Source organism: Myotis lucifugus, unplaced genomic scaffold, assembly GCF_000147115.1.
Source record: "Myotis lucifugus unplaced genomic scaffold, Myoluc2.0 scaffold_94, whole genome shotgun sequence".
NCBI classification, from domain to species: Eukaryota; Metazoa; Chordata; class Mammalia; order Chiroptera; family Vespertilionidae; genus Myotis; species Myotis lucifugus.
The window spans coordinates 2,855,797-2,878,594 of record NW_005871142.1 but is presented as its reverse complement, the minus strand read 5'-3'; the positions used below and the strand labels follow the sequence as shown (position 1 = coordinate 2,878,594).

The 22,798-nt window shown below is 41.5% G+C and overlaps 1 protein-coding gene across 3 annotated transcripts in view; it reads right to left on the bottom strand.

Annotated features, from left to right (window-relative positions):
• Positions 1 to 22,798, bottom strand: part of LDAH (lipid droplet associated hydrolase) — a 90,025-nt gene that overhangs the window by 13,901 nt on the left and 53,326 nt on the right. For all 3 annotated transcript variants that reach the window (XM_006091711.3, XM_023756462.1, XM_023756461.1), the window contains one exon: positions 10,179 to 10,413. In XM_006091711.3, the coding sequence (XP_006091773.1) occupies positions 10,179 to 10,413 (235 nt within the window). The remainder of the gene's footprint in view (positions 1 to 10,178; positions 10,414 to 22,798) is intronic.

Below are 22,798 nucleotides of genomic sequence, written 5' to 3'. Positions count from 1 at the left end.
CTGGGTGAGGGGCTGAGAGCTGTTTTCAGGCCAGCACACCCCTTCAGGGTAGGGGTCCCACTGGGGTGCCTGGCAGCCTGGGTAAGGGGCTGATGGCTGTTTGCAGGCTGGTCAAGCCCCCCAGTGGGGGTGTGGCCAGCCTGGGTGAGGGGCTGAGGGCTGTTTTCAGGCTGGCCACACCCACTTCAGGGTGGGGGTCCCCACTGGGGTGCCTGGCCAGCCTGAGTGAGGGGCTGATGGCTGTTTGCAGGGTGGCCAAGCCCCCCAGCGGGGACCCTCACCCCATGGGGGTGTGGCCAGCCTGGGTGAGGGGCTGAGGGCCGTTTTCAGGCTGCCCACAGCCCCTTCGGGGTGGGGGGGTCCCGCTGGGATGCCTGGCCAGCCTGGGTGAGGGGCTGATGGCCGTTTTTTAGGCTGGCCACGCCCCCCTCGGACCCAAGCTCCCAGCCTCTCTTTTTTTTCTTTTTCTTCTTTTTCAGCGCCTCCTTGAGCATAGGCCAGGGCAGGCTGGAAGCAGGTATCTGGGATTTATTTATCTTCTATAATTGAAACTTTGTAGCCTTGAGCGGAGCCCAGGGCCGGCCAGGGCAGGCGGGAAGCTTGGCTTCCTCCATCGCCGGAGGCAACCCAAGCCTCCTGCTCACTCCAGCTCCGTGGCCACTGCCATCTTAGTTGGGTTAGTTTGCATACTCGCTCCTGATTGGCTGGTGGGCGTGGCTTGTGGGTGTATCAAGTGGCAGAGTGATGGTTAATTTGCATCTTTCTCTTTTATTGGTGTAGATTACTCCCAGACCAAATTACGTTTTATAGTGGAGATGACTTTAATGAACATGTTATCCTGGGCGGCCTAACCTAATCACACGAGGCCTCCAACATCTGAGTTTCCTCTGGCTGGTGCAGGAGGGAAGCCAGAGATTCACAGCACCAAACGGGTAAGTGCACCACTGCTGGTTTGAAGATGAAGCTCGTGTAGGAAGGGCCTGACAGTGACCTCTGAGAGGGACCCCTGACTGACAGCCAGCAAGAAAAGGGGACCTCAGTCATAAAGCCATGACCTGGATTTTGCCCACAACCTGACTGAGCTCAGAAGTGGATTTTTGGACATGCAGGGGCTTAAGGGAGGCTTCTGAGAGCCAGGCAATGGTGATTCCTGAGCTTGGTGAGAGTTACATGGGAGGCTTGCTTTATGCTCATTCATGGAGGTAAACATTTACATTTTAAGTACTTTTCTACAGTATCATTGTTGAATCAGAAAAAGTTTAAAAATTCAAATAACTTGTAAGAAATCACATTTTTAAGAGTAAAATTTTCATCAAGGAATGTATCTCACCCCACCTTTATTCCTACTCTTTTTTCCCCCCTGATAATTTCTCACCTAAGCATACTTTTTAAAAAGAAAAGACAGTAGAATACCAGTTGGCCTTTCCAGTGATTGCCTCAAAGAAGTCATCTTTTTCATTCCTCAGAAATGCTCACAACACAACACAGTGATCAGAAACAATACCAAATAGAAGTGTAATTTCCTAAGGGGAAAACACATTTCTCTTGGCAAAGACTCTCAACAGCATTCCTGGAAACCAGCAGAATTCACAGTCTCAAGCACCACAGTGAAGGAAATATCTAGAAGCAAGAGTAATGGAAACAAAAACACGAGAGACAGAGAATGATTTAGGAGAATCTTCTTGTTTACTTTTGTTTCACTACAAATCTAACTACAGGTGCTAAAAAAACTCACCGAAGAGTCTAATATTCTTTTGTATTCTCTACTATCATCTGCAATATGTGTAATGGTCGAATATTACTGTAGGACTTCAACTCATGGTAGAGTGGCTCACAGTTTAAAACAGCTGAGTGAGGGCTGAAGTTGGAGATCAACAGGACTCTCTTCTCACAGGTCAAATGCCATCACTGAGTTCTCCAATTACACATAATCCACAAAAGATGGCTGCCTTCTGCTTAGCCCAATTGCCCATCTTATGCCATTTTGTCTGAAAAAACGCCCACTCATCTTTCAGTCCAATTTCATTTATCTTCTCCTCCCTTACTTATCTCAGTAGAACTAATCTCTGCTTTCTTGGTACCACTCATGCCCTGTATCTGTGTTCATGACAGCCCTTACTGTCACACAGTAAAATTCTCCACCCTTCTCGCCCTACTCTGTGGGAAGTAACTTAAGGGCAGGGCTATCTTTCATGTAGTCTTCCCTCCAGTGCTCCTCTAGGTGCTGGGTCCATGGCAGGTATTAGTAAAGGTTGTGAAATAGGAAGGGACTGAGGAGGAGGTAGCTGGGCTGGTTGCTGTTTTTTTTTGGGGGGGGGGGCAGAGGGGTCTGGAGAAAAAGCCCGCTGCCCTCTTTGAATGGATCACAATGGAGGCCAGAACCGGAGGCCGAAGCACCTGACTTTGGTAACCAAGCTGGCAGGGACGGGTGTAAAACAGGGACAAATCATCGCAGGCAAGAGGGAGAGCCTAGGAGCTGCTGGTAAGACTAACCAAACACGAGGCACATAACCCACTGGTCAGTGCAGCGGAGGAAATGCAGAGGGACGCAAAGCCACATGAATGATAAAATAAGGGGTTTGGGAGAGTATGAATACTTTCTGAATGGAATTTTGGGCAGGAAACCAGGTTTCCTGCAGTTTGGTGGTATGTAGATTCCCTAGCGGAATGCCCCAATTTGTTTGGTTTTGCCATTATATCGCAGAGACAGGGCTATTGGTGCTGCCAAGGGAATTACTGAAGATGGGCAGTTTCACGGGTGAAGTCTGAAGGCAGGAAATCGGCCACAGGTGGCCACACATGAAGTCTAGGGGGGCAGAAGTCATCGTGTGAACCTGAGATGACAACATGGAAATAAAGGTCTATGTGCAAAAGACAAAAGAGTGAAAATCTAGAAAGAACCCACATCCCCGATGGCCCATCCAGATGTTAGTTACCTCTAGACTACCTCTAGATTTCCTGGTGCCTGAGAAAGATAGGTTTCTGTTTAGGCCACTGTAATATAGCTTTCTGTTATCCATAGCTAAAATCAATCCTAGCCCATTATAGCAAGAAAAGTGGGGGCCTTTGAATTTCCTGGGTCGTTCTAGTCATAGCACAGGGGTTGCTGCTGTTCTTAACCTCCTGTGAGATCCTGGTACTTGACTGGGGGAGAAGGGTGGCATCACGCCTTGTCTACACTCGGACTTCCCTGCGAGGAGGCAGAGGGAGGATCTGACTGAAAACGAGCCTTTCCAGGGGCGGCCCCTCCCAGCACATCTGACTGGTCACGAGGCTGGCAGACGTTGCTGAGTGCAGGGGAGTGAGGGAGCTGCAAGCCAAGCAGGACCGCGTGGTAGCAGAGGGATTGAGGACAGACTGTGGAACGGGACAGCCCTGAGACACGAGTGTCCCTCCCTCCAGCAGAGCTGCACCCAGACAGGTGCTCAGGCGGAGTGGCTGGCCCTCCGAGGGCACACACCGGAGAGCTGGGCCGAAGGTTAAGCAGGACCCGAGATGCCCAGAAACCCAGGGCAAGTCTTCTTCCAAGGGGAGCTCTTTGGTGTTCTTTATTTTTTTTCCAGATTGTTTTCCAAATGTGGCTTTTAGCAATGTGAGAACCAGACTTAAAAATGTAATTCTCCCATTCCAAATTTCTGCAGAACTTAGAGGAATGTTTGTCATCCACACAGTGTATTATATGTTTCTCCATAATCCAAGAGTTTGGCTATTATAACCATCCATTTAGTCTGTAAACAGATAATCTTATCTATGTGACAGTGTATGATTTTGAAAAAAATAATATAATTTTTTTAGAGTGGCAGATAATTTAAATATATAAAATTTTCTTTAGAAAAAAATTAGTAAAACCTCAAGTCATTTAATTCTAAAACAGGTGATATTCTAGTACCATAACTAATCACCTTTTGCTCTTAATCCTAATACAGACCACATACACACACACAAATCTTTCCTTCATTGCTGAATTGTAGGCTAAACTTCCATGAAGCATTAAAGTTACAGTTGGCTTTCATAAATGGATTCTCCTAACCTACACACATCATGAGAGAAGAGGAAACATGGGAGTCTAGTTTTGTTTTATTAAAAACATTATTCTGGCCCTAGCCTGTTTGGCTCAGTGGATACAGCGTCGGTCTGGGGACTGAAAGGTCCCTGGGTTCAATTCTGGTCAAGGGCACATGCCTGGGTTGCGGGCTCAATCCCCAGCAGGGGGTGTGCAGGAGACAGCCAATCAATGATTCTCTCTCACCATTGGTGTTTCTATCTCTCTCCCTCTCCCTTCCTCTCTCTGAAATCAATAAAAATATATTACAAAAAGCCCACATTATTTTGGGATTGAGTTAGATGTATTCTGAGGACTTTGTGATTCTTCAGTGCAGCTTATGTGTCAGCTCACTGAATGGTTCAGTTCCTTCCATATCACTGTACGTGTTTTCAGAAGTTATTTCCATATTGACTAAGGAAAGGAAAGTTTCTTTTAAAAAAATGTCTACAGGAGAGTAACTAACCTGCCAGGAATACCTCCGTCTCTGCACTGTTTTTCTAGTTAGGTAACTGAAAGGAATTAAAACACCAATTTGGCCTAACTAAGGGAAAGACCCTAGAATATTTTTTAAAGTTAATTATCTTGACCTGTGATACTACTAAGCTAAAATGTATTTGCTTTTAGCTTTGATCAGAAAATCCAATTTAGCTGTCTCAGTGAAAAGTCTATTTCTCATGAAACAGAACATCCATTCTAAGGAAAATATGTAGTAGCAAACATTCCAGCATGAAAATTAAAGAAAACCCCCACATATTTTCTTTAAAAAGAACACTGGAAACAATCTAGTGACACAAGTGAACGGATCGGACACTGGTAAAGTTTCCAACATATGCTAACCGAATGCGGCTGCTCTGCTCTGAAAGCTGGGTGGGAAATGAGGCTGCAGGACTCAGCTGGTGAAGAAGGTCAAGGCCCATAATCTCAGTTTGGAGAAAGGGACATGCCATCTTTCCCAAAAGGCAACAGTATTTGAAATGTTGGTTCCTTGAAATTTTCAGACCTTATAACAACAACAACAACAACAACAACAAAATGTGTGCATAAACTGAAGGCTACAGAAAATCAGTTTCCATCTCGACAGGCAGGATTTATTATCCACTACTTGGACGGGCAAACTTCCTCCGTTTGTTTCCGTAAGATTTCTCCCGAAGCTCAGACATTACATAATGTGCAAACACCGCAAGGCCTAAAAGTCAAGCTGGCATGTTGAAGGTCATTGCCTGGATGCAGGCCACAGAGAAGCAGGTCTGCAGGGGGGCTGTCCAGAGGGCACAGTGAGAATGGCCCCTGAGAAGGATCTTGGGCCTGGTCTTCCTTTCTCTTGATAACCCCTCTCTTTGTTTAACCTGAAAACCAGGCTGCCAATTCAAGTGGCAGATCACCTTCACCATTCATGGGATACAAGCTTGGGAAGAGTCCACGAATCACCTGCAAGGGCCAGTGTCGTATAAGTATCGTTTCCTCTCAGCTGGGACCTTCTTCTATTTGTAATAAGCAAGGTAACAGGAATCACTTAAGGGATGGCCAGGGCAAGCCTGGGCAAAGGTGGCTTCTGTTGTAGTTGTTGCAAGAGGAGGCGAGGGTGACATGGGACTCAAAGGGGATGCTGGGAACAGCTGGCTAGGAGGATTGAGATGCTTGGTTAAGGAGCATCTGAGAGTCACTACTAGGAGACTGAACCAAGCACCCTAAGAAAAAAGAAGACAGGTATTCTTGCCCCTTTATCTTTACCCAAGGTTACACAGACTGAGTGGCCAATGGGGAAAAAATACCCAGAGATCACTGAAGTACTGGTTACCTGAACATCAGAAGGCCAGGTCTAGAATGAAGAGAGGGAAAAAAATCAGAGGAGGAAGGGTTGTCAAAAATAGGAGGGCTGTGCTCCACATATTGGTTTGCAGGTTGGTTGTTTGGATCAGAGATGAAGCAATGTGGCTGAGCGTTCAGTTTGATTTACACTTACAGGGTCTGCTTTGCATATAGTATATCTACTATGGACGTGTGGGAAAGGAATCCCAGGCTTCTCCAAGCAACAATGCATATAGCTTGGAAGGCTCTAGCTGCCGAGTCACGGAGAGGAATGTGTCCTAGTCTCCAAACTGTCTCGCTCCTTGATGCCTGCACGTGGGGCTGCTGGAAGATGCATAGTACTATGAAGACTACTTCTCTCAAGCTGCACTTTCACAATACATTGCTAACCTGTTTTTACTAACCAGAAGAAATTCAGAGGATTTTCACATAAAGACAAAACAAAAAACATTACACACTAATGTTGGTCTTTCATAAAAGTGAGGTGGCATAACGCCCACTTTTGGAAAGTCTGAAGTCTACTGTCTGATACCGGTCTCCCCTGCTCTCTGTAAGTGCAGCATTCCTTTCTCTCAAGGGTAGCTTATGCAGACTACTTCTTTACGAGGGTGTTTATAGTTCTGCTATAGAAAAACTGGAAAACACCTTTAATAATTACCTGTTTTAATTAAAAACATGAAACACTTGATTATTTGTTATAGGTAACATACTACAATCAGCCTTCTGTATCCATGGGCCACACCTCTGCGAATTCAATCAGTCTCAGGCAGAAAATATATTTTTTAAAAGCACAGAAAGTTCCAAAAAGCAAAACTTGGATTTGCTATGTGCTGAACAGTATGCTAAGTCCACTCAAATGAACTGAGGTGTAGGCATACCCTGCAGTAACCTACATGCAGATACAGGTTACATGCAAATATTATATCATTTTATACAAGGGACTTGAGCATCTTGAATTTTGGTATCTACGGTGGGTCCTGGAACCAATCCCCTATGGATACTTCAGGACAACTGTATATAGGTCATTAAATACACACAGAGAAACAAGTAAAACTTTCTTGTATCCTATGTCCTGATTTTGGTCTAGAAAATGTTTTTAAGGAGACATAAGGAAAGTACAGGTTGTTGCCAATCTAATGCCTATAAAAAATCCTGATGTTTTGGGTGGAGTGTTTTATAAATGTCTATTAAATCCTGTTGGTGGATACTATTATTTTTTTATATATATATTTTATTGATTTTTTACAGAGAGGAAGGGAGTGGGATAGAGAGTTAGAAACATCAATGAGAGGAAACATTGATCAGCTGCCTCCTGCACACTCCCCACTGGGGATGTGCCCACAACCAAGGTACATGCCCTTGACCGGAATCGAACCTGGGACCCTTGAGTCCACAGGCCGACGCTTTATCCGCTGAGCCAAACCGGTTAGGGTGGTGGATACTATTATTGAATTATCCTATATCCTTGTTAATTTTCTGCCTTGTTCTATTAATTGTTGAGAGAAGGGTGCTTCAGTATCCATCTATGTTTATAGATTTGTCTATTACTCCTTTCGGTTATGTCAGCTTTTGCTTCTTATATTTTGTAGTAATCTTATTTGGTGCATACACATTTAGGACTGCGATATCTTCTAGATAGATTGGCCCCTTTGTTACTATATGTAATGTCCCTCTTTGTCTCTGATAATTTTCTTTGCTCTGAAGTTTGATACAGGTCTCCCCTGCTTTCCAAAAGTAGAGCATTCCTATGAAACCTTTCCTAAGCCAAATGGCACAAAGTGAAGAGTATCTCCTGCTTTCTAAAGTTCCTGTTGTGCCACTTCACTTTTACAAAAGTCCAACATTAGTATGGTAATTTTTTTGTTTTGTTTTTAAGTGAAAATCCTCTGAATTTCTTCTTGTTAGTGAAAACAGGTTAACAATGTAAGTATTTTGTGAAAGTGGTGCAATTTGAAATTTGGAAGTGGGGGATACCTGTATTAACACAGTCAGTCATTCCTGGTTCCTTTTGACCAACATTTGCATGATGTGTATCTTCCCATTCTTTTACTTTTAATCTACATAAATAATTTTATTTGAACTGAGTTTTCTGAAGACAGTATATAGTTATTTTTTTTATTTCACTCTGCCCATCTTTGTCTTTTAATTGATGTATTTAGGCCATTTACATTTAATGTAATTATTGATATGTTAGATGTTGTGTCATTTTATTATTTGCTTTCTATTTTTTTTGTTTCTCTATGTTCTTTATTTTGTCTTTCTATGTATTACTGAATTTCTTTCTATTTTGTTTTGTTAATCCTCACTCAAAGATATTTTTTTCCATTGATTTTTAGAGAGAGAGGAAGGGAGGGGAGAAACAGTGAGAGAGAAACATCCATGTGAGAGAGACACATCAATTGGGTGCCTCGTGCATGCGCCCTGACTGGGCCAGGGATCGAGCCTGCAACTGAGGTATGTGCCCTTGACTGGAATCAAACCCGAGACTCTTCAGTCCATGGACTGATGCTCTAACACTGAGCAAAACCAGCTAGGGCTACTGAATATGTTTTAGAATTCCATTTCTATTTACTTGTGGTGTTTTACAGTATCTCTTTGTATAGACTTTAAAGTGGTTACTCTAGGTATTGTAGAGTGTGTATACACACACACACACACACACACACACTAATAAAAGAGAAAGATGCAAATTGACCATACCTTTGCAACGCCCACCAGCCAATCAGGAGTATGCAAATTAAACCAACAAAGATGGTGAGTTAATTTGCATACGCAGGTGCCAAGCGGCCAGGGGTGGGGATGCTTGCGTCGTCGCCATGGCAATGACACAGGCGTTCCGCACCGCCCCAGCCACTTCGGGCCTCTGGGCAGAGTGGGAAGGCGGAAAGGCGGCTCTGGCCAGAGCCAAGGCGGTGCTGGCAGCCAGGGGAAGGAAGGCCCATTCTTGCACGAATCTTCATGCATCGGGCCTCTAGTATACATATATATATATATATATATATATATATATATATATATAGTCTATTGGTATTGATGTCTTACCAGTTCAAGTGAAATGGAGAAACCTTACTCTTTACTTCCTTTTTTGTTCCTTTACCCTCCCCTACTTATAATATAATTGTCTTAAATACTTCTTCTGTATACATTTAGAACCATATCAGTGTTACAATTTTTGCTTCAACTGTTAAAAATAATTTAGAGATCTCAAGAGAAGAAAAATATAATTCCTCATTTTTTCTTCTGTTTTTTCCTTTCTTAATGTTTCAAGATTCCTTCTCTTATCACTTCATATTTAGAGAACTTCTAACAGAGATTCTTTTATGCTACATCTTATAGTTACAGATTCCTTTGGTTTTCCTTCATTGGAAAATATCTTAATTTCCTCTTTTTCCCCCTGAAGGATATTTTCACTGAATATATAATTCTGTATTGATGGTTCTTTTCTTTTTGCACTTGAAATATGTGTCATATGTGATGAGAAACCAGCTGTCATTCAAATAGATTTTCCTCTATAATTAATGTATCATTTCTCTCTTGGTGCTTTCAAGACATTTTCTTTGTTTCAGCTTTTAAAAGTTTGGTTATGATGTATTGTGTGTGGTTTTCTTAGGGTTATTCCGTTTAGAATTCATCTAGCTTCTTGAATCTGTAGGTTGATGTCTTTTGCCAAATTTGGGAAATTTCTATTTATACTGATCTATCCTCGTGTCTACCAATTCTTTCTTCTGTCCCTTCCACTTTCCTGGTGAGCTTTTCCATTTTAAATTTTTAAAATTAGTTATTTTTTAATCTTACTGTATTTTTCAGTTCTAAAATTTCCATTCAGTTTTTCTTTAAATCTCTTCCCTGACGCTTTCTATTTTTTTCATTAGTTTCAAACATGTTCACTAATCGCTCACTGAAGCATTTTATAATGGCTGCATTAAAATCTTTACCAAATAATTCTCTGTCATTTTGGTGTTGGCATCTATTGTCTTTTTTGATTCAAGTTGAAATTTTCTGGGTTTGATTCCCGGTCAGGGCATATACCTAGGTTGCCGGTTTGATCCTCAAGTATACTTTGTACAGAAAAATTCTTTCTCACCTTTCTGCAGCTAGAGTGGAGAAATAGCAGGATAAGGTTTAAACTTAAAGTTTGAAGAGTCTTTTCTATTTATCAAACAGAACTCCCCTCACTCTATTCTCATTTTATTTCTAGTTTTAAACTTTTGGAAGAAAAAAATCCAACATAGAATTCCTTGGTTGATATTCATCCATTGTCTGAGATTATTCTCTTAATGCTTTCTGATACAAGAATAAACCCATACATTTTAAATATACTTACCAAGGCAGAATGGCTCCAACACACTAAGGACCGAAAATTCACTCTGCACGTTCATCCTTTGAAGGGCCATTCTGATCAGCCAGGACTTGATTGTCTCCGGACATGGTTTAAGTAATAAGTAGCTAGAAACATAGAGAGCATATCGAAGCCAGCACAGAAATGGAGTGGCAATCCTGCCGTTGGGTGACTCGGACATTCGCTCAATTGTTGGGAAGAGCAGAAAGGAGCGAATTATCTACAAGAGAAAGCATATGTTGATGAAAAGTTTCTTAAGGGATAAAAAACCTAATGATTTATTGTTTCTTCTATGTAGCATCGACAAATGACTGGGTTTTGGAATATGACTAAAGATTTGTTCAGACTAAGAATCACCACCCACTGCCATCTTAGCCCACAACCAATCTGGGTAGGATATTAGGATGTCCCTTGAATTGTTGGGGTTAATTTTCAGGGTGAGGATGAAATCAGATTCCTAGGTAACTTCTTGACTGTGACAGCAATTCAGAATCCCTTTGAAGGGTTGATGCAAGTAGATATATACTATTTTAGTAGTTATAACAACTCAGAAGAAAGTAGAGCCACATAAAAAACTCTTTATCTAGTCAGCATTTCTTTTATTGATTATATTTGGGGATAGTCCACTTTTGAAAACCTCCTCTAGTTCTTAATCTTACCAGCCAAAGATAATCTTTAATAAGACCAAATATATTTCTAACAACTGATTCAAACTTAATAAAGTGCAGGCCAGGGACAAGTGAAGCTGGAAATCTCTATCTACATGGGAAAATGTTTAAGGACAAAAATATCATTTCAACTGAATTCCTTATAATATAAGGAAATATATTTTAAAAATATCCCAGAAGAAAAAAGAGCATCACTGAACATCTTAAATTTACTATCATTAATATTTAAAAATTAATATATAAAAATAATTTTTATGAGGAATCAAAAGTCAAAACAATAAAGCACAATCCCCTATCAAAAATAAAGTAAAAAAATGGAATAGAGCATTAATGTTACCAGATTGTACAACAGGAAATGAGAATGAACACAATGGTTGTGCTTTTTTTAAAAAAAAACACAAAAAAACACAACTTCTTATATTGTTAAGTATAACACATACTGAAAAGTACACAAAATTTAAATGTGACATTTAACAAATAATTTATAAGATGAATGGTTATGTGGGTCAAGAAACAAAACATGGCCCCCATGGCATTTTCTAATCACAACTCCTTTTTCTGCTCATACCTTAGATAACCTCTATCCTGACTTCCTGACTATGCTTTATATGAATACTCATCATCCCTTAATATTATAATCACTTCCTTGTTTTGCTTTTCATTATTGCGTTTCATCCTGCCATCGAATGAACTATTTTGCCCCAAATGTATATGTTGAAGCCCTAACTTCCAATGTGACTGTATCTAGAGATAGGTAATTAAGGTTAATGAGGTCATAGGGTGGGGCTGATAGGATTACTTATCCTTATAAGGAGAGACCCCAGACAGCTGCTCTCTTCCTCACCACACACAAAGAGGAGGTCTGGTGGCCTGGTGAACACACACAGGGAGAAGGTGGCCATCTACAACCCAGGAAGAAGTCCTATCAGAAACCATGCTGGCATGTGGCTCTTGGACTTCCAGCCTCCAGAGAAAATAAATGTCAGTTGTTTAAGCCACACAGTCTATGGTATTTTGTTATGGCAGTTCCAGCAGACTAATACATATCCCTTAATACTAAAGTTAATTTCTGTCTGTTAATGAACTTTCCATAAATGCAATCATACACTACATTTTCATGTTTTACTTCCTTGACTCAACATTGCCTATAAGATTCACCCATGTTGATATATGTAGCAATAGATTATCTTTGCTATATAGTTTTCCGTTGTATGAACATACCTCAACTTATTTAGTTTACTGATAGATATTTGGGTTGATTTCAATCCAGAGGAACTATAAATATGCTGCCATGAACTATATATTTTTATACATGTCTCTTGGTGCATGTGTGCATGTATTTCTGTTGACTATATCAGCTCGAAGTAGAAAGAGTGGGTCATATGGTATCCATATGTTCAGCTTTAGTAGATAATTCCAAATAGATAATTTCTATTTAGTAGATAATTTCCAAGGTAGTTGTACCAATTTACTCCCCTAACAACAGACATGAGAGTTCACACTGTTTCCTATCTTCATCATATTTGGTACTGGCAAACTTTGTAATTTTGACTAACCTGATATAGCGGTATCGCATTGTGGTTTTGATTTGTGTTTCTGATGAATAATAAGGTTGGATAGCTTTTAAATGTTTATTGGACATTTTCTATATCATCTGAAGTACTTATTCAAGTCTCTTGCATATTTTTCTATCAGGCTTCCTGTCTTTTTTTCATATTGATTTGTAGGAGCTGTTTTTTATTCCACATACCTGTCCTTTTTCTTGTGTCAGTCCTTGGCTTGCCTCTTCAACCCGTATTATTCTTTTTTTTTTTTTCATAATGGAGATAAGTCCTTAAGTTTGATGCAGTTGAGTTTAACAGTTTTTCTTTTATAGTTATTGTTCTTTGTGCCTGGTTCAAGAAATTCTTCTCTACCCTCAAATCATGAAGATATATTTTCATTCAAAATGTTTTAGGAATTAGATAATGCTACCTCTTATCTGTTCTACAGTGTGGGTTTAAGCCTTCGTTGTGTTTAGCTTCAGTGTGAGTCTGTTCCTGTGATTTCAGGTATCAGTCACTTGCCATTTCCCTTACGTATTACATTCCTCCCTCTGGATGGGCTGAGTGCACTTTTTCCATCAGAATCTTAGAGAGAAGGTGGGTTTTACTGGACTTGGTCTCTTGTCGTTTTTCATAGTAACCTGTTTGAGGGCATTGCCCAAACATTAAAGTTGATCAGGTAGCACCTGTAATTCTGCCTTCAGGTCTCTCTTATTAATAGAGAAAAGGGATTTGAGGGTGAAAACTGTGGAGGACTCTTTTCTTTCTAGCCATATCCTCTTGTTTTCCCTTGGTCATATCTGTCAGCTAACTGCTCAGCCATTTCCTGTAGACTTTTCCTTTGCTCTCAACAATGACAGATCATTTTTGGTCACAACAACTCGACCTTTACTAGATTTCCTCCTCTGTTACATAAGTAAGAATGTACTGTTCCCTGAACACCAACATGGCCTTGATGGAGAATAAAAGACATTCTTTGGGAGCAGGGAATCACAGCCTTTTCAGGTGATGTTTAAAATTCTGGATTGGCAACAACAGATTACAAAATACTCGTAACACACTTTTCGAATGGATTCAGGGTTTCAGCCAGAATACAGGAGTTTCTGCCACCCTGGCATCTTCTCAAGCACCAAGCAGAGATGCTGGATGGACTGTGCTTAATAACAGCCTTCTGAGGCATCCATGGGAATTATAATATCACTGTCTACTCCAGAATGTCAGGGATGATCCAGAATCCTCCCATCAGAGCCGGCTGCCGGAAGTGCAATGGGTTTATACAAAGGTCATATACAGTTGACCCTTGAACAATGCGGGGCTCTGGGGTGCCCACCCCCATTCAGTAAAAAATCTGCATGCAACCATTGACTCCCCCCAAATTCAGTCATCTCTTGATATCCAGGGAGGACTGGTTTCAGAAAACCTGGGGATACCAAAATCTGCAGATGTTCAAGTCCCCATATAAAATGTAGAACATGCATACACTCAGCTCTTGACATCCAAGGATTCCCAACCGTGGACTGAAAATACTGTTCTTGATCACGGGTAAGCAGACTATGTAGCACAGGCATTATAATGACAATTACCTTCAGCTGCAGGAGCACAAGTAAAGAACCTAACAGCTTTCACACTCCGGTTCTCTCCACTCCTGTATAACGTGGCTATGCCACCGCTTCATCTTTGCATTTTAGTCCCAAGACATTCTTTAGGACTTCTCCTAATGCCTCAAAGTCAAGTGTGACTGCCGTCTCAGATGTGTGCAATGTGCCCTTCAGAGTGGCAAGTGTTAAGAAATCTAACAATACAAGTAATAAAGACGTGGATCCAAAGGACCTCTTACACACGGCAGGGATCGTTAGATGCCGCTCTTCTGTTTCTGAAAGGACAGTCACTGCAGTGGGTGTCTGGAGCTCACACAGAAAGTGACTTTTCATCACACTGTCTGTTAGCAGTTCAGTCCAGGGAGCTGGCATCGCACTTGGACACCAAGCAGCATGCTTTACAAATCTGAGAGGTAGAAACGATGGCAAGTTTGCCAGCATCTGGAGTGCTGCCGCAATTAAGCATGGATGCCACCCCTTCACCTTCAGAATTCTACCATCTTTTGGGTAGTTCTAATAAATGAGTCCTTCTATTCCCGCAAGTGATATTGGACTTAACAAAACTTGAGAGATTTAAACAGGGGTGGATTCATAAAAAGCAATCTGTGGTGTTAAAAGAGGTAGCATTTCCCATCACCTTGCCAGGCCTCCCAGCTGAGGGGCTGAGAGAAGCCACCTTCCCTATCCTGGGAAGAATTATCCGTCAAGGATGAGAGCCGGCTTTTTGATAGCAGCTGCAGTGGCAGCAAAGGAGATGGTGAAGAAACGGACTTCTCAGCCTCGGTCAAGCGCAGTCCCACCTGGATCTATAAGCTATGGTAAAGAAGCCAGGTCAGTCAAGTTCAGTCACTGCAGGCTCCTTGGCAGCCAATATTCTTCAATAATACCTCTAAAAGCTCTATGGTCTAGTCTTTCACATTTAGGTTTATAATCGACCTGACACGAGTTTTTGTGTTTGGTATGAAATATGGGTCTAATTTAATTCTTTTCCATATGGAAACCCAATTGCCCCAGCACTAAGTGCAAAGGTTGCCCTCCCCTGCTTTTCTGCAGTGACACTTCTGTCATAAATCCTGTGTATATGCAAACAGGTCCTTTTCAGGGCTCTCCAATCTGTTCTACCAGCCTGCTTGTCCAACTCAGTGACACGGGCACAATGCCTTATTTACTAAAGCTTATAATACACTTTGATATTGGGTAGAGTTGGTTAAACCCCATCTTGCTCTGAAAAAATGTCTTGGGTAGTTTTGGCTCTCTGCATGTCCATATACATTTTGGAATTGGCTATTCAAGTTCCACAAACATCTTTTTGAGATTCTGATTGGGACTGTACTAAATTTATAAATTAATTTGAGGAGAAGTAATATCTTTACAATATTGAGTTTCCCAACCCATGAACATGCGTAGTTCTCCTTTTATTATAAATCTTTAGTGACTCTAAAACGTTTTATACATTTTACAGGTAGCTGTCATGTATAACTATTGTCACATAATTAGGTATTTATTATTTTTATGCTTTTGTAAATAGGATATTTTAAAAATATCATTTTCTGAGGGCTGTTGCTTATATAACATAGAAGATATTTGCTTGTTGATTCTGTGTCCAGCAACTTATTAAAGTCCCTTATTAGTTCTAATAACTTGTCTGTAGATTCTTTTGGATTTTCTGAGTACAAACTCATATCATCACAAATAAACAGTGCTGTTTCTTCATTTCAAATCACTATCTCTTTTATTTATTTTTCTTACTTTATTAAGTTAGCCAAAATCTTATTATAATACTCACTAGAAATAATTCTTGCTCCAACCTAAAAAATATCTTCAATATAATCACCATAAAGCATGACGTTTGCTGAAGGTTTTCTAGAGATACACTTTGTCAGATTGAAAAAATTTCATCCATTTGTAGTTTGCTAACTGTGTTTGAAAATCATAAACGGTTGCTGAATTTACCAGATATCTTTTCTGTACCCATTGAGGTGATTGTGTGATTTTTCTCCTTTTATTTATTAATCTGCTAGACAACTGGTTTTCTAACGTGGTTGGGATTGCAGATAAAAGTGAGTTAGCAAGCTTCAAATGAGACATCCTAAACCATGGGGCTCTTATATTCTTTGGGCTTTTTAATTTTGAAAGAACAAAGGTAATTTTGCTTATGTTCAGGTTTCTCAACTAAATCCTATAAATGATACCTGGAAAATTAGGTGTCACTGAATAATGCAATCTCCCCTAACTGGAATTTAATCAACTCTCAATCTCTGCCGGGGTCCAATCCCAGCGGGTCCAGGGGTCCCCAAAGGTGTGGACGGAGTCGGCGAAGAAGGAATGACACGAAGACAGCCTTCAGTTGATCAGCAGCCTAGTCAGGACCTCTAGCCAGGATCTCCAGCCAAAGTTCTGGTCGGAGTTCTGGTTAGGAACTGACGAGGATCTGATGTTTATTGTCTTGTTACATCCATATTTATACCAGCCGATTTTAATCCTGTCAATTTCTATTACAAAGGTTAGGACGTTTCTTATCTCCATTCCAGGGAGTAAAGATTATGCAGCTTAACTACCCGCCTGGCACTTAATTAAGGGGTTGTATCCCCTCCCTAACCTCAGGGAAAGATCCCCACCTGGGGAAACAACCTTTCTCGGAGAGGTGACCTTGGTTAAAACACATGGCGCTAAAGAGAGCAAACATATTAAGAACAATATGCTATATATGCCAGGTCCCTTGAAACATATGCTGTGCAGATGTTTCTTTCCTGCAGCAACTGTGTCAAGCAGCAAGGATGGACCGGCTCCCGGCAAATTCCCCCTTTTTTATTTTTTAAATGATAGCGCATGCAAATCAGTGGCCACCTCTCAGATTGGGCTGTTTAAGACTCGGAAGAAGACTGGCAAGCAATGACAATAAGCATAGCTATAAACATAGTGGATGGAGCGCACAAGGATCCCCGTTCCTGTAGAAGGTTGCTGGCCTCTTTAGTCAAGGGATTTTAGCTGTCCTCAAGTTGGTGGTTTGGTTGTCCTTGTTGATCTGGCTAGCAGGCAGCGTCATTGGCGATGGGCTTCCCGAAGTGTCAGCGAGTTGAAGGGCTGCATCAAAGGATCCATCAGGGCGGATTCAGCTGTGTCCTCTGGGTTGGCCGATATGGATGATACCGGGGAGGAGGATGAGGCGGAGATGGAGGGTGGTGTGACATAAGGTCGGATTAGACGGTCTGGAATCCACACAGGTGAGTCTGCATCCTGTGGAAATATACAAGCATCTCCTCTCCCCCAGGTTAAAAGTACATCAGGTCCCTTCCAGGCTCCTATAAGTAAGTCTTTCCATTTGACAAAATAAGTGAGTTTCTGCTAAAGGAAAGTTTCTTTTGCTGATTTACTCAGAGTCCTCAGACTTGGCTGAGAGAGTAGCTTCCACTTCTTGCTTTTCTACCATCTGTTGGGCCTCAGTTGTTAACTTCTTCAGCTGACCCCATGTTGGCACCTCAGTCCCTTGCATAGCCTTTCTTTTCTTCTTTTTTCCATTTTTCTGTCATCGGGGCAACTCTAAATCTTTGGAACGATGGGACAAGGAGCTCCTCTGGGTCCATTGTGGTGATGCACGTAATGCATTTACTCAATCCAAGGCAGGCATTTAAAAAGAAAAATCCCAAATGCTCTCTTGTATCCATTTTAAGAGTAGGATTGGTGCTTTCTGCTATTACCTGAGTCCTGATCTATCACCCCAGGGAGAGCTTGCCAATCCTGCACTTTCCCGGGGTGGAAAGGCTGCAGTGGGGTTAAGGATAAGACTCCTTGGGCCTACCTTCTCCCATGCCTTTACATTTACCTTTCCTTCCTCAGAAAAGCATGGACATACTTCTTGTGTAAAACATTCCGTCTGACTGGGAGTAACCTTAACTCCTCTGCTAGCAAGATCTGTGTTAAAAGATCAATACAGAGTCTTTTTTCTTTAGACTCAGTATGGCACATCTTCTTAATCTAAAGATCAATACAGAGTCTTCTTTCTTTGGACTCAGTATGGCACATCTTCTCAATCTAAGGATCAATACAGAGTCTTCTTTCTTGGACTCAGTATGGCACATCTTCTCAATCTAAGTTCTGTACTATCCACCTTCTTACCCTACTTATCCTCTATAGGGGGGTCTGTAGCACCCTGGTGGAGTCCTATCCGTCCCGAGTGTGGGGGTTCTCAATGGGGGTGGGGGCTTACCTAGGGGAATCCTGTTTCAGGGGTTCCCAAAAGTGTGGACGGAGTCGGCAAAGACTATCCACCCTCTTCCTATGGTGGAGTCCTATCCGTCCCGAGTGCGGGGGGCTTACCTAGGGGAATGGGGGGCTTACCTAAGGGTCCCTGTTCGGGCGCCAATTGTTGGGGTCCAACCCCAACGGGTCCAGGGATCCCCAAAGGTGTGGACGGAGTCGGCGAAGAATGAATGACATGGAAACTGGTTTCAGTTCATCAGCATAGCGAGGTTCTCCCTCCAGGATCTCCAGCAAAGTTCTGGCTAGGATCTCCAGCGATGTTCTGGTCAGGATCTCCAACCAAGTTCTGGTGCCATATTCTCTCGTTAGGTTCTCCAGCCAGGTTCTCCAGGTTCTCCAGCCAGGTTCAGTCACCAGGTTCTTTAGCCAGGTTCTATCCAGGTTCTTTTGCCATGTTCTGTCTAGGTTCTCCAGTGAAGTTCTGTAGCCAGGTTCTGTCCAGGATCTTTTGCCATGTTCTCTGGCTAGGTTCTGGTTAGGATCTGATGAGGTTCTGATCAGGTTGTGTTGAGGATCTGATGAGGATCTGATGAGGATCTGATGAGGAGCTGATGAGGATCTGATGAAGAGCTGATGAGGAGCTGATGAGGAGCTGATGAGGAGCTGATGAGGATCTGATGTTTATTGTCTTGTTACATCTATATTTATACCAGCCGATTTTAATCCTGTCAATTTCTATTACAAAGGTTAAGGCGTTTCTTATCTCCATTTCAGGGAGTAAAGATTATGTAGCTTAACTACCCGCCTGGCACTTAATTAAGGGGTTGTATCCCCTCCCTAACCTCAGGGAAAAATCCCCATGTGGGGAAACAACCTTTCTCGGAGAGGTGACCTTGGTTAAAACACATGGCGCTAAGGAGGTGAGCAAACATATTAAGAACAGTATGCCATATATGCCAGGTCCCTTGAAACAGCAAGGATGGACCGGCTCCCGGCAAATCTCATTTTCTTCTCCAGGTCGCTTTTAGTAAATAACCAACCAACTACTCTCAGGGATCTGGTTAAAAATAATTTCAAGGAATAAAGTGAGGTCAGTACATTTAATCCCAATCCCTTTAAATAATCTACGTTTGTAACAGCACTGCAGATAAGAGAAATTATTCAGACTAGGACTCTCAGGTGCTACAAATTCTTCATTGGGAAAATAAACTAAATTATTGTACTCTGTTTATGAAAGCAGAAAAAGATGCTAAACACAGTACAAATATTTTAAATGGGAGAGTCAGAAATAAATGTTTTTGTATTCCCCGATCCCTGAACAACCAACTAAGGAAAAAGATCTGTTTCCCCAATTTAGTGTCCAGTTTATTCACTTCAAAATAAGGCTTCCTTGTGTTTATTGCAACATCTTCAAAGACTTAGAGAACATAAATGGTTAATACAGTTACTGTCACACTAATAAATGCACCATACGGATTCCATACTAGTTCTGTAACCCACAGTACATAAGGAACTTCAGACTGATCCAATCAGCTGGCAGAAAGAGGAAGCAATCCATTACTTCAGATAAATGATCCATTACTGTGACCCATGTTAAACAAAACTGCATGCAAGGGAAACTCTAAAAATACATGAGCAACTACAGGGTTGCATTTGGTTGATCCATATCAATAACAAATTGAGAATTAAAGTGTACTCTGAAATCATGGGAATGCACCGAAGCAATGAGGAAGTTCTAATATGTGCTCTGAATGCATCATTGCCTCTCAAAAACATAAGAAGACCAAATACTGTTCATCACAACTAATATTTAGTTGGTGAGACTGGGTTTTCCTCTTTTGTCTTTGGAGAAAAACAGTTATTACCTGTTGGGTGAAACTTATACTTTTCCTAGATATCATAATAATAATTTCAGTGAAATTTATAGTCCACATTTGATAGGATAAGTCATAGTAATAAAAACTTCTTTTATTCATATAGCAACCTATTGGCCAAAAAATCACCGAGGTCAAGGAAGTATACCCAATTTTATAAAACAGCTGTGCAGAGAGGTTTCCAAATCTGTGTACATGACAAAACATTTTCTTATGTTACTGTCTCATTAAAGAAAGAACTAGACTGGCCAATTCATTCTACTCTAAGGAAACATTTTCTTATATTTCACATTCTCATCTGATATCTACCAGAGTCAACTTTTGATAATGAAGCACAGCCATGCTCTCTTGAATAGCACAGGAAAGTAAATACACACACCGGGACTTTCTATAGAGGGCACTTTCTTGGGGACTTGAGATAGTACTTTGATGTTAATTTTTTCCTGAATTTATTATTATTAATCAATTTTCAGAAAGGAAGCTAGGAACCGACTTAAAGGTAAATAGTGTGATGTTCACATGTGGTTTGTGTGCACTCTGTTTCATTAAATAGAGGCATTAAAAAAAAAGAATAAAATCTAAAAAAACATCAATAAACCTTACTATTCAGATAATTTATTACATATGCATCCATTTTCTTCCTGGGGTAAAGCAATGATGCCCATGTTATGAAGCCATGATAAATACTACTTCCACATCTTCAAAAGAACAGCATTATTGCTACTTTGCCTTTCTGCTGATTAGCTCAGTCCACCTGCTGCAGTAATGGCTAGGTGCTTCCCCACTGCACAAGTTGGAAACAAGAAAACAAAGCACACAGTTTTTCCTTTTATATGATTCCTTTTATGCATTGGTAAGACCCATTAGAGAACTGGCAATATAAACCAGAGAGCCCTCAAAGATATAGTTGCTAGTAGTCAAAGCATAGACCTACAAGTAATCTCAGTTTAGTTGATCTCTTCTCCCCATAAGGCCACATTTTCCTCTTGTTAGGATAAGACTACTCACCTTATTTAATCATCTGTATGCAGTTTATAAACTGCAAATACAGTTCTATTTGAATGGTCAAGAGCTTGCTTTTTGAGATGTTATACTGTCTTAACAATTTCATCCATCAAGACAGGAAAATGTCCCACCGTAGGGAAGTGCTTAGAATAACAGTAGTGATAGCTCACTGTCTTCTAGGTTCTACACTAATACACTTTATATATATTATCTCATTCAACACACACAACCATACCAAGTAAGTGTCTTTATTCCACAGATGAAAAAACCAAGGTTTAGCTGCAAAATAACTAAGATGAGGTATTTTAGAGCCCATGCCATTAACCATTATAAACACTACATACTTGCATACAAAAGAATTTCTGAGTAATAATTATCATTTGGTGACATAATTCCCAAGGGTTAAGCTAATCACTACCATTATTGTTAGAGATAGGCCAATACTTACAAGAGTTTCAAAACATTCAGCTTCAGAAACAATTAACTCCATACCCTATGAAGTAAGTATGAGATGCTTCAACTATTGATTACTGTTAAAAAGTTATGCCACTTAGCACTGCCTGACCTGGCGCCTGCCCAGCCCCAAGGACAGCACATTTGGTGCTGGCCAGGGACACCTGGCTCGGTGCCCGCCCAGCCCCAAGGACAGCGCTGATGATACCGGCCAGGGACACTCGGCCCAGCACCTGCTCAGACCCAAGGACAGCACCAATGGTGCTGGCCAGGGACCCCCACTTGGCGCTCTGTGGAGCCCCCAGGACCAGGCTGATGGGGCAAAGAGGAAGAAACTAGGGCACACCATGTTCTGGACACTGGGGCCCTTAAGTGAACTGCATGCCAAAGGGCTCTGCGGCTTCACAGGGCGTCATACATCAGAGGATCTGAGCACCTGTCCCCAGCTGACCCTGAGCACCTGCAGCAGACAACTGAGGGACCAGAACCGTGGAGGAAGGGAATACAACTCAGAGCAGAGACATTAAAGACGTGAGACTCAAGGCAGTCCCAGCCTCTGGGCTAAGGAGTCCTGGACCATTGGACGACTAAGGGCTCCAACTTCTCGGACCTCAAGCCGGTCGTCCAGGTACTGAAATTGTCAACAACACATATTACATAAAACAAATACAAAGGGACAGCCAAAGTGAGGAGACAAAGAAACAATCCCTAGAGGAAAGGAAAGGAGGAATTGACAGAAAGGGTAATAAGAGAAAAGGAGGCAAGCAATATGTCAGAGAAAGAATTCAGAGTAATGGTAATACGGATGCTAAACCGTTTGAATGAGAAATTTACCAACATCTGTAAGAATCAAGAGGAAATGAAGAATGACATAGCTGCAATAAAAGACGCAATGGAAGGTTTTATCAGTAGACTAGAAGAAGTGGAGGACCGAATCAGCAAGTTAGAAGACAGTAGCAAAACACCCAATCTGAACAGCAACTAGGAAAAAATATTAAAAAGCAGGAGGAGGGAGAAACCAAGATGGTGGCATAGGTAAACACCGGAGATTGCTGCCTCGCAGAACCACTTCAAAAATACAACTAAAAGACAGAACGGAAATCATCCAGAACCACAGGAAGGCTGGCTGAGTGGAAATTCTACAACTAGAAGGAAAGAGAAAAGCATACCGAGACTCAGAGGAGGCGCAGTACGGAAGTAAAATACTAAGGTGCAGAGTGCATGGGGAGCGAGCTGACGGCTGAGGGCGCGGTTGTCGTTTTC